Source organism: Amphiura filiformis, chromosome 3, assembly GCF_039555335.1.
Source record: "Amphiura filiformis chromosome 3, Afil_fr2py, whole genome shotgun sequence".
In the NCBI taxonomy this organism is placed as follows: Eukaryota; Metazoa; Echinodermata; class Ophiuroidea; order Amphilepidida; family Amphiuridae; genus Amphiura; species Amphiura filiformis.
Window position 1 is genome coordinate 4,403,182 of NC_092630.1, and position 12,616 is coordinate 4,415,797.

At 35.8% G+C, this 12,616-nt stretch overlaps 1 protein-coding gene across 10 annotated transcripts in view; it reads left to right on the forward strand.

Annotated features, from left to right (window-relative positions):
- LOC140147895 (actin-binding LIM protein 2-like) overlaps positions 1-12,616 on the forward strand; it is a 428,263-nt gene that overhangs the window by 347,524 nt on the left and 68,123 nt on the right. For all 10 annotated transcript variants that reach the window (XM_072169674.1, XM_072169676.1, XM_072169673.1 and 7 more), the window contains one exon: positions 10,873-11,056. In XM_072169674.1, the coding sequence (XP_072025775.1) occupies positions 10,873-11,056 (184 nt within the window). The remainder of the gene's footprint in view (positions 1-10,872; positions 11,057-12,616) is intronic.

The following is a 12,616-nucleotide window of genomic DNA, read 5'->3' on the forward strand; positions in this document are numbered from 1 at the left end:
TACTTGCTTATGAGTGGTGACCTCAAACTGCAACTGTGATGGGTTTCCACAACTTTCTGTCCTCCATTGCTGTTATGAAGTCTGCTGCCTCCAGTCCATTGTCATCTTTCAGAATGTCAATGTAGGTCAGAGCAGGTCTTCCAGGTTTCCATCTCCTGTGCTTGGGTATCCATTGAACCATTGTTGATGCAGGCTTCTCAATGGCCACAATGGCCAGCAAACTGGATTCTTCTTTCCCCTTATTTTTGGAAGATCATATTAGGTCTGCATTTGTCATATGTTCCTTTCAATGTGCACAGTTCTTTAGTATGTGGGTATAACAGCCATCCACCCCCTCTGCAAGTTTGATAGGGGTGATTGTCCACGCTTCATTTCCACAAAGCAGCACTGAATAAGATGGACTATGGGCAAAAAACCCTTTAAAATCGCTGTGGGCCTATCAATACGATTGATATCAGTAGACTCAATGCTGATTTCAACATCAATTTACCACATTATGTGATGCTGATTTATGCATCTGAAGTCATACAAAGCAATCAAATGATAAGTCTTACAAAGCAGTTAAATGATGAATCTTACAAAGCAGTTAAATGATAAGTCTTACAAAGCAGTTAAATGATGCCCTCTTGAAAGTTGCTTTGCCCGCCTTTGCCTCCCTCTGAAAGTGCCCTGGCTACACCACAATTTGAGTTTGGCCCTTTGAGGGCCAGTATATTTAATACCCTTTGGACCCTAGAAGATTTAAGTTTATTTTGAACACTGCTTGCTTGTTATAGTACATTTGCCTGGCTTTTAAAAACAATTAAACAATAGAGCCATTCTAATGAATTTATGTTTATTGTCTGTCTATATTTGTTCTCTTGGTCCATACTATTAAATAACATACCAGCTATTGCCGCATACCTGTAGGCATAAATAAATAAGACTGGTGGGGCCTGGATGGTTTTCACTTAGTATGGTGTAAGATTGGGAAGAGGCTACCAAAGGAAGGATGGTTACCAAATTGCTTAAAAGATGATGTGGGCAGAAGGAGGAGGATGGTTGGATGCTAGTAAACAGTGTGGAGAGGTTGAACAGAGTGAGTGAGTCAACATAGATAGACCTAATTTAGAAGATTTAGCAGTATAGGTGCTCTGTTAGAAATGTCTGTAATTTTGTGGTATAATGTAACCTGAGTCCACACGGGTATGGGGAGAACAAAGTGAATTTGAGGGGGGGGGGGCATAAATCAGTGAATTTTGTCTAAAATTTCTGTAACAAATTTTTTTACTGAGGGTACATTGAGGGGGACAAGTGTTTTGACTGGGGGCATGGGGTCCACTACTGAATACTAAATATAAATGCGGAAATTTAACATTTTTCAATTAATAATTTTGACAATGTCAGAATCACAGCAACCGTTGTGTGAAAAATACTGAAGTAGTTTCCCAATTTGACATTTACAAGAAAGTATTTTGTCATATTTGTTCAAAATAAAACCAGAGTTAATTTCAAATGGCATGAACTGATCACGGTTTCACATAAAACTTTGACAGATGAACAGTAGGATTCTTGATGTCATCCCTTAAGCAAAAAAGACTTCAATTTAACAAGAAAAATACAAGTTCCATTCATACTAGATGATGAAAATCAGTCAGGCTAAATATAGAATAATACAAGACATCATGTGTTAGATCTGGTTAAGTATTGGAGGAACTTAAGGAGTAGAATTAAGTGGGACAGGTGGTATCAGCGATGCCGGAATGGGCTATTCCAGTTGAAATTCTTACACCCCTATGGAAGACATGACCTTAATCTTCCTCATAGGGAGTGTGAATTTCAAATGGAGTCACCAATTCAGCGTTGTCTGCTCCAAAATGGGCTATTCCAGTTGAAATCCATACACCCCTATGGAATACATGACCTTAAGCTTCAACACAAGGAGTGTAGATTTTAGATGGAGTCACCCATTCAGGTAAACCCATATGATATTCACACTCCCTGTGTGGGAGATTAAGGTTGTATTTTCCATAGGGTGTGTGGATGTTAACTGGAATAGCGCAATCATCTGGTAAGGAGCTGACTTCAATTTTAACTTTTCATGATATCCGATGCGGAAATTACTGCTATGCATTGCACCTTGTAATCTTAGAACCGGGGTAGCAGACAACCCACTTATTTTGGGGGGTTAGGAATAGAATATGCGGTCTCATCCATGTAAACGTCAGTATATAAATTCACGGAAAGGAAAACAGAAGCTTACAATTTATCATCAGGGCCGGTTTTTTTTTTTTTTAAAGAAGAGGAAGAGGGAGCAAATTTTTTTGAGCTATGTCCATATCTTTCACCCCCTAGAATTTTACGTGTGGGTACAAAACAGGTCAGCGGAATGGCTTGGAAAAAATTAGGTTATAATTGTGGGGGTGTAACATTCAAAGAGCCAGGGGGGCCAATCATGTTGTCATGCCCAGCTATAGGTAAATCCAGCTCTGACAATAATGTGAAGCGCTGATATGAGACGATGCAGGGTTTAGAGAATAAAACAAAAACTACATTCAGGCAGTTTGCCTTGACATTTTGTATGAAATCCATTGGAAAGCAAGGAAAAGAGAAATAAAATGGTGTCCTAATTGCCTTGTCAGTTTTCAAATCCTGCAGACAGCCCTGGCTCTTATTTGATGGAATTTGAGAAAGAATTATTCTGTCACATTTAAGGTAATACACTATTTTAAAGTGTTGCGATTTGGTAGTTCACAACATCTTGCGAATGGTAATGAGCTTTGGCAAAATTGCATTGCTCATTTCCTTTATGAGCGTGTAGAAGAATTCAAATATCACAGAAATAATTTTGTAGGTCCTGTGGTTCTTGAGTTATGTTGTAAAGAAGGCTGAAACAACAACACTTTTGTAAAATGTACATAACTCATTAACAACAATAAATTAAGCAAGTTTTCAAATGATATAATTTGTAGAATGAACTTTTGCAAAACATCAAGCTGTTATTTGTCAATAATTTATTGATTTAGAGAATGAAAACCAACAACACCTCGTCTACCCTTAAGGCAAGTGGCTGTAGCAGAACAGAATTTTGTTTTTTGTTGTATTGTTTTTTAGTGATTAGGATGGGACAAAGCTTTCAAAAAAGGTGTCAAAATCTGTAAAATATAATGTGCATAATGGTGGTCAAAAATCATACTGAATTCTTTTAAAACAAATAAAAATTTGTGCAATGCTTCCCACAGTTAGCCTCCAATTAAGGCCTAAAAATTGTTTGATTGGCATCAAAAATAGGTCTAAAAAAATTGTTTGATTGGTGAACATAAAAAATATGGTAAGTAGGTCAGGATTTTTTTGTTACTTTTTAAGCTGTAAATTTCATCTGATAAAGGCTTTGGAGGTTTTTTTTCTTCTTTTTTTTCAATTTATTTATTTATTTATTTTTTTTTTCAATTTATTTATTTATTTTTTTTGCAAGAAAAAAGAAGATAAAAAGTCAGGGTCTGGCCTACTTTTAGGGCCGGTTGGTTTACACCAATCAAACAATTTTATTTAGGCCTAATCGGGGGGGTTGAGGTTATTAAGAGAGGGTCAATAAAAATATATTCTAAATAATAGCATACTGCAAAAAAATAGAACATGCCAATGATTTAAGGGATCTGGAATGAGCATTTCGACAGTATTTTTTTGTGGGACATGAGAGCACATCAGACATATCGAATTGCATTCTGAATCGAAGAATGTCTTTCTGATATCAAATAATTTTCATTTTTGATATAATACAAATTTTATGACAAATTATTAAAATTTGATATTGTTCACATTTTTGATATATAACAGTCCTCGAAGTGAATAAATAAATCTAATGATATATTCTTAAAGTGTCTGTAGCTGGGAGGTAAAGCCGACGATCAATTGAACATTTTGAGCTTTCATATTGAAGATATGGTTTTTCCCAAAAGACCTATTTTTTTGTTGGAAAAAAAAAAAAAAAAATCCATATCTTCAATACGAAAGGTCAAAATTTTCAATTGATCGTCGGCTTTTCATCCCACCTACATACACTTTAAGTATAAATCATCAGATTTATACAGTTTACTTTGAGTACTGTTAAATATCAAAAATATCAATTTTTTATCATTTGCCATAAAATGTGTATTACATTGCCAATTTCAAAATATCAAAATTATTTGATATCAGAAGGACATTCTTCGTATTCAGAATGCAATTCGATATGTCTGATGTGCTCTAATGTCCCACAATAAATACTGTCCAAACGTTCATACCCCATCCCTTAAGGTTAGGAACTATTTTAAACTGTTGTGATTTGGTAGTCCACAGGCTCTTGCGAATGGCAGTGAGCTTTGGCAAAAATTGCATTGATCAATTTATAGCGAGTGTGTAGAAGAATTCAAATATCACAGATATACTTTTGTAGGTCCTGCGGTTCTTGAGTTATGTTGTAAAGAGGGCTGAAACAACAACACTTTTGTAAAACATATATAACTCATTAACAACAATAAATTGAGCAAGTTTTCAAAGTATATGATTTGTCGAATGAACTTTTGCAAAACTTCAAAGTATTATTTTTCAATAATATATTGATTTTGATAGTGAAAATCAATTTCTTGGCTGCTTCGACCAACAATAACTCGTCTACCCTTAATTAGGAAAATAAGCATGATGATGAAAAACTTGCAGAAGGAACAGAAGGAACTGGATTTAGCAGGGCCTGCATACCATGCATACTTACATATACTTGAAAACAAATACACCTGATGAATGCAAACATGTTAAGATGTTTATAGCTGATTAGTTGATTAATTATAGTTTATTAATTGCTCACTAAACTCATTATTATCGGGTCGTATGTATGCTGTTTAATGTTAGGTGACTGTGTGTTAATTGAGAATGAGAGAATGAAGTTTGTAGTTCTTTTAAGAACTGCAAAGTCGGGGGGTGGATACTCAGTACAAATGACCATACAGGGATGTGTTGCAAATGTGGGTAGCATTTCTGGGTCATATGGTGTGTCAATGATCCGGGGGGGGGGGTACTCAAGTTTGGTTTTGGTAGGGATGTGCCGCTGAGATTTTGGAAGTAGACCCATAAATATACCAATTTTTGAAGAAATTTGGACCCATTGATATACCCAAAGTCAAAATTTTCGGCCGAATTTACCCAAAATTGTCTTAGTTTTTATAAATTTTCCCAAAATTTTGGGAAAATTTTGGCTAGATTAAGGAAAAATTGGGCTGTTTTCCGAAAAAATTGAGAAAATTTTGAAAAAGGACCCATTCATATACCAAAATAGGCTTTGAAAAAGGGGTCATTGATATACCAGAAGGCTGAAAATGCTACCCATGTTTGCGTGCACGTCCCGTATGGTCATTTGTACTGAGTACCCCTCCCCGGGCAATGATGCCTTTATCTTCAATTTTGTTTGTTTGATGAATTAAACTTACCATTTGGCCCAGTAGCCCTACCATCAATTCTGCAGTTTTTGCTACTGCCGTATCGCTCATTCTACAAAATCCTGTGCCAATAGCCTTTTTTCCATTCTTTGGTCCACAAACACTTTGTCGAGTATTTTAGGGCATCAAATATGTTGTTTTTCTGGTAGAACTCAACGAGATCTACATGAACATATATAGTTTTCCATACTTTAAATGCTTTCTTCAGCCTGATTAACCCTTGCAAAGGCTCAAAAATCGCTAAAAATGCGTTTCCACTGCTCAAGTGTCACATCTAACCCTGAATATTTTCTTTGAATAAATGCGATTTCTTTACATATTTGTTGTTTTTTAATTAGATAATGCACCATCATATTGTTTATCAACATTATTTTTTAGTGATTAAAACGTCTTTGTGTAATTCTAAAATAAATTGCACTTTCCACCAAAACGCTGTGAGCTATACCCCTTTTTAACACACGTTATTGGAAAGAAGTAAAACAGAGGTATCAATGTAATTTGCGGTTTTTGAAAGGAAACACTCACAGGCGTTTAAAAATCACAGTAAAAATTGTGATGATGTAGCATTTTTGGCATAGAAATGTTGTAAACATTGAAATTTCGACCGACCATGTTAAGATTGGTGAGCTACGTTACCAGGATTCTATAGTATGCACAGCACTTGTATCACATGTACTTCCTAATAAAATGTGAAAGCTACCAGTGGTCGAACCCCATTTATATTAGAATTAACCACAAATCACATTAAAAACCAGTGAACTACGTTACTGTGAGCTACGTTACACACTCATTTACGCATCTTCAAAACTTCCTATGAAATGGTGAAATCTGTTTTACATTTCACTCAAGTGATCTTTAGTTTGCTTTTTATGACCTTGGATTGAGTAAACCAGCCCATTTTGTACTCAGTAACGTTAAGCTCACATTACATTAGGCACGTTCAGACGGTCGATGATTAGTCGTTGATTAGCTTGTAGTTATAAACTTCGATGATTAGCTTGTAGTTAATGACCGTGTGGACGCAATCGTGGTTTAGTAATCAACGAGTAAACTTCAAGTTACTAACCATAAGAAATCTTATGGTTTAGACCTAAACTACAAGCAGTAGTCGATGATAGTGCCCGTGTGGACAAGCTTATCTTCGAAGTCGTAGTTAAGCGTGACCTCAAATGACCTGATGGTGTCTATACATAGCATGTTTCTTGATCTTCTTGCATTTAATACCATGTTTTCCTATTGGTAACTGTTCGCCGTGCCGTCAAATAGCAGCGAAAGACGGAGTTTCCATAGCAAAGTCCGGGCTCAAGCAGCCGGATCACAGGTCTAAAGATTCGAAACTTCAAGAAAATTTGCCGGCGCCCGACGAAAGGTCTGGATCGACTCCAAATCATTGCATTTTAAGTAGGCATATTATAGTATTTTCTTAATTTTTGGCTTAAAATGAAGTAGCAAACTTGAAAAAGAAGACAGAAGATTAGAATAAAATTATGATGGTTTTTTGGTATCGTGATTCGTTTCTCGTGTCACATTACGCCAAAAGGGGAACTCCCGGCAGTTCGACCTAAGGATTCAGTATATTGTTGCGCAAGCAAGAAATAAAAATTAAAAACTCAAGAATATGATCTTTCACAGTTTAATTTCAAGTAATATTTTTTTTAATGAGCTAGTAACAACATCAACAACATGGAATCTTTATTTCTTTTTTAAAATCTTTTTCACTATTAAAAATAATGAAGCCACCGCGAGTCTTTAATTGGAGCCGATTTATTTTTAGCTGCACTGGTGGATTCATCCGGCGCTTGTTTTTATTATTTTTTATTTGTTTATTTCATGGCTAAATAAATCACGTTAAATATTTAGCATGGAATAAATTATGTATATTCATTATAAATATTTTTCTGACATTTTCTTTATGATTAGGCCTATGAATTTCCACCAACCATGCCAACGAAATTGATTCAACATCTTGGAAGATCAATACTTCATTCGATTTTTTTCCCGTGGTATACGGTCCACTTCCGGTTTTTTAACAACGAGCAAGATGTTGGCTTGTTGATAAATATTGCAATTGTCGAAGGTTAGCCGTCATGTGGACGCTCGTCGTTGATTAGGGGATTAAAAGTTACCATCAATGATTAGTAATCATCGATGGTAAGCCACCGTCTGAACACGGCTATTGAGTTTTAGTGTTACAAAACATCATGACTTCCTGAAAGAAAAATATGCAAGTGGTGTTGGCAATTTTTTACATCTGAAAGTAGAAAGCAGGTCTTTTTGAACAACTTTTATTTTTTCAATTTTTATAGTGGAGTGGCACCGGATTTTGTAGAATGAGCGATATGTTTCTGTGTACCTCGGACTGGTTTTGATTGGTTTCATTGGAACCAATTGATTAAATCAACATTGTCTGGAATATGTACTATAATGTAGTCCACGCCCTACCAAATAAATGAATTGTATTACTGTGTACTAATAGTCTGAAGTTTTTGTAAGGTTTTCATTTTCATTCGCAGTTAATATCAGAACCGTGGATTGAAAAGCCTACGATAATAATATAGTTTACCAGTGCAGGCTTAGGGTTAGGGTTAACCCTAACCCTAATGTTTAGGGTTAGGGTTAGGTTAACCCTAACCCTAATATGTGACTATAGATGTATATAATGTGTGTTTATAGATTTCACTATAAATCTTTGTCCTTTAATGTGTGAGTATTTGTAATCACAAATATAAAAATACGCAAAACTGCTCCAAATCACCGAAAAATTAATACCGCAAAATATTGTGCTTTACAGTGCCATATTCAGCATGCATATGTGCAAAGACCAAGCAAAGAGAGTCCTTGGCAAAAAAAAAGCTAATATGTATTTTAACATTTTATGCTCTTACTCATTTTATATGTTACAATATCCTGAACATCCTATTAATATAAGACCTTAGGATCATGAGTTATTCATTATTTACACATTAATGAAAACAATGAAATACATACGAAAATGAAACATTCTGTTGGTTGTATCTCAGAATCAATCATAGCGACAAACAGCTCTTTTCGTTTGATTACGCGTCATATTGAACCCCGTTATGAGATGTTGGCATATTAGTTTCCTGCTTCGTAATTGATATTTGTGTTTATTGAGCACTATGGATTATTATTGTGACATTTTCTAGGCTAGGCAACACTAGGATGAGAGACTAAACATTTATGTACACAATCAAACTCCTCAATGCCGTACCCGTATGTGTGTATGATGTCGTTGGTATAGGAGTAGTGTTTGAATTGAGGAAATAATGCTAAGAAAATATATCTTGTGGTACTTCACTATGTTTACCTCCTAGGTAACCAGGAAGTTTTTTCTTGAATACCTATGATGTACCTGAGGCTATAGGGAGAAAGATATTCTTCCCCTCTCGCTCTCCGGCCTCTCCCCCTCTCTCCCTCCCCCCTGGTTAAAGGGGCATTTCGTGATCTATAGCTTCATCCCTAACTTTCCTTAAAAAAAGTTCAGATTTTTGTACCACCAGAAACATATAATATGTAACCATTTGGGTCAATAAAATTGTATACATGCCAGAATCACAAAATACTAGGTCAGTATGCATTGAGTTAAGTTCTACAAGTGTTAATGTGTGAGAGGAGAACCCAAGGAGTACCTTGCATTGTACTTTCAGTACCATACACTGTAACATAATTGAGGATCATAGTTGTGTAAATGTGAAATGATGTATCACCGGATTTGTCTCATTTTCAAAATGTCAAATTCAATAGATGTATTGAAGACATTTCCTGAATGCTCTGTATTACAAATTAATAAAGCACTAGTAATAGGTTGCCTGTTTCAAAGACTTTTTTTTTAAATAATAAAATATTTCAAATCCTCACTCATGCTACTAGGCATATTTGTACCAGGCCCGTAACCAGGGGGGCTGGGGGAAGACCCCCCCCCCCCATCACCAAAGGCCCCAAAAGTTCCATTTGTGAACGTAGCGGTCGAAAAAAAGAGTTTTTTATGCCTTTTTGGTAAAAAAAGTCTACTTTTTCAAAATCTGCCCCCCCAAATAAATCCTAGTTATGGATCTGGTTTGTACATTTGAAACTTTGCGGTTTGTTAATTGTGCTCGAAATGAGAATGGAAAAGGCTATTATGATGAAACAAAATACACACATTTTTACTTTTGTCCTCAAGGATATTGAAGTGTTTTATAATGAATTAGACTTAGTCTTAGCTATGATGATAATGATAGCTTTATTATTGCCTTGAACCAGAGAAGTGCTTCCCTGCTTGAACATAATGAAGAGTGTACTTGGCGAAATACTGCAATGGAGTGTGTTTTCGATAGAACGTGTTTACCTACATGTGCTCATCCAGCAGAAAGGTTTTTGAACTTGCATTCATTTGTGCAGCAATTTGTTATGAAAATCAAAAAAAATATGTATCAAATTTCTAACATTTTTTGGCTTCACAAGAGGTAGATCCCACATCTATTACAAAGTAAATACTATTTTTCTACTGGGATTAGTTTACAGGCTATTAATTGCTATAACGATGACCTTTGACATTGACATTTGACCTATGTAGAATGCTCCAAGGAGAGATAAGTTATTGCAGGTGTGAGGAATGTATTTAGCAAATTGGATGATTGTTTTATGCAACCTGATAATGTGTGATGCTGGGTACTATTCAAGAGGACAATTTGGCATACCAAACTTTGAAAGCCTAGCCAGTGATTGTGTTTTGTTGACAGAATTCTCCTTGTAAATATGGCCACTATTATCAAGATGTTGTGTTAATGCTGATACATCTTATGGTACTCAGGGGTTTTCATAACAATTTGCATGGGTGTGTACTTGGCAAATGGTTTACTTCCTGTAAGTGACATAGCCAGGACTTGTTCAGAGAGGGTGAAAGGGGGCAAGATAACTTTCTAGGGGAGGATGTTGCAAAAATGAATTTGACAGGTGCTAATTGATGTTTTAATGTTATATTGCATCACTTAGCACCTGTCAAATTCAGAGGTAACCTTCTCACTGATTAATTTGATAACCAGGCAGGTTTGGTTCACCCCAGAAGAGCTGCTCTGGTAAAGCTAGCCAACATTAAACAATGGTAAACATTGAGATTTTAGAAACCATTTGGCTGATCCAGGGCTATGTGCATGACTGTGTGTGCTGTTTGTGGAACGCCACAATTGGGGGAAAGAAACTTGGCCAGTTCTTGGGTGGATTGGTTTAGAGGTTTATTTACTCTCAATTTGCCCCTACCTTCCACATAAAACACATTCCATCAAAAACATCTTGTAAGTTTGCTTGTTGATGGTTTTGTTTCTGCTCTATGCTATGAATAGCATCCTAGTACGATTTTTAGATATTTATTGCATTTAGTTCTAACCATCAAATTCTTCTTTCTCTGTGTTTGTATTTACAGTATGTGCTGTAGGTCTAGCTCAGGGCGGTTTCTTCACCAAGAATGGTAAATACTACTGTGCCGTAGACTACCAAGAACAGTTTGGTACCAAATGTCGGGCTTGTGGAGAATATCTAGAAGGGGAGGTGGTTACTGCATTAGGTGACACCTACCATAAGTTCTGTTTTGTCTGTGCAAGATGCGGGTGAGTAAATCCGAATCAAAGATAACAGATTTGTCAGGTTCTTTTATTTCTAAGATATATTGAGTGATTTAAAAAAAAATTAAAAGTATACTGTAGAATTACATCTACAAGCATACCTACCTCTAAATGAGGGGGTTTTTTTGACGAAAGAGACAAAAGGTAGACACCCTCCACAAAAACATTATTTGAAGTTTGAGCAACTATATTATTGATATAGATGGCTGTACAAACATGTATTTATTATTTGAAATATAAGACAAGTCTATTGTAATGTTTTTGTGGAGGATGTCTTTCTTTTGTCTCTTTCGTCAAAGAACCCTCATTTTAATAGAAGCATTATATATGCTTATATAGATAGAATTCTACAGTATTTGACATGATGGTCAACTCTGACATCTACTGATGTTTACTCCATTTTGATAGCTCTGCACTAGCTGTCTGATACCTTTACGATCTAATTTGCTGTAGAAGTTGTGATTAATTACCATAGCAATGGGTGAAAACAATTTTTGAATGTATTGCCCTGCACTAGACATATGCTGTAACTCTGCATCGCACCATTGAATTGATTATCAAAGAATAAAGGCATAAACACCTGGATCATAATTCTATGGAAATTTCATATTATACGGAGGCCATGTACATTTCACTCGCACCTGTACAATTAGTGTCTTCGAATGCCATTGTATTAAATCTTTGTTTGCACACACATACATGACTTGTGATGAGTGCAGCCTATAGTTGTAGCGCAGGGTAATACATTAAAAAAATGTCTTCACCTATCGCTATGCTAATTAATCCTGTTACATCACTACTTCTACAGCGAATAGATAGCCCAAAAATATGTTGATGCTCGTTGGCCGCTTAATAGCTTGCACAATTTCAAGGTGCTAGTTTAGAGTAAACTGCAATGAATAGAAGGTATGCAATATTCAAAGTGTGCAAAAACTGGAAACACCAAGTCCTGCTGCAGTGGAGAGGTGTGCAATTCATTGTAGAAGTGATGTAATTAATCGGATTAACTACCATAGCAATAGATTAATACAATTTTGAATATATCGCCCTGCACTAAAGTATTATTTAGATTTCCTTTTACAAATTAACCATCGCGTATACGTGTGCGACGTCAAGCGTGTGCATTGGACCATGTGCAAAATAATACACGCTGGACGGCGAGCAGTACGCATAATTTGTAAAAGGAAATCTGAATAATACTTTACAACGTTCACTTCATGCGGTACCTATGCATTGAACCATTGATATCAAAGAAAGTCTGATAGTTAATCCGATTATTACGTCACTTCTACGGCGAATAGAGGTTGTCAATGTAACGTCATTTTCGGCCATCTTGTGGGTAAAACCTGGTACCTTCAAATATAAACGAAAATCGATCGCTGACCAACACTAGGATATAAGTAATCGCGCAATCATTGTCGATGCTGTCTACACTCTCAATATGTACACAAGTGCTGTTCTTCTCTGCCAGCATTCATGTAGGTTATTAAGAACTTTTGCCACATTTTAAATCTATTACCATTAATATTATAATAATTATAGTCC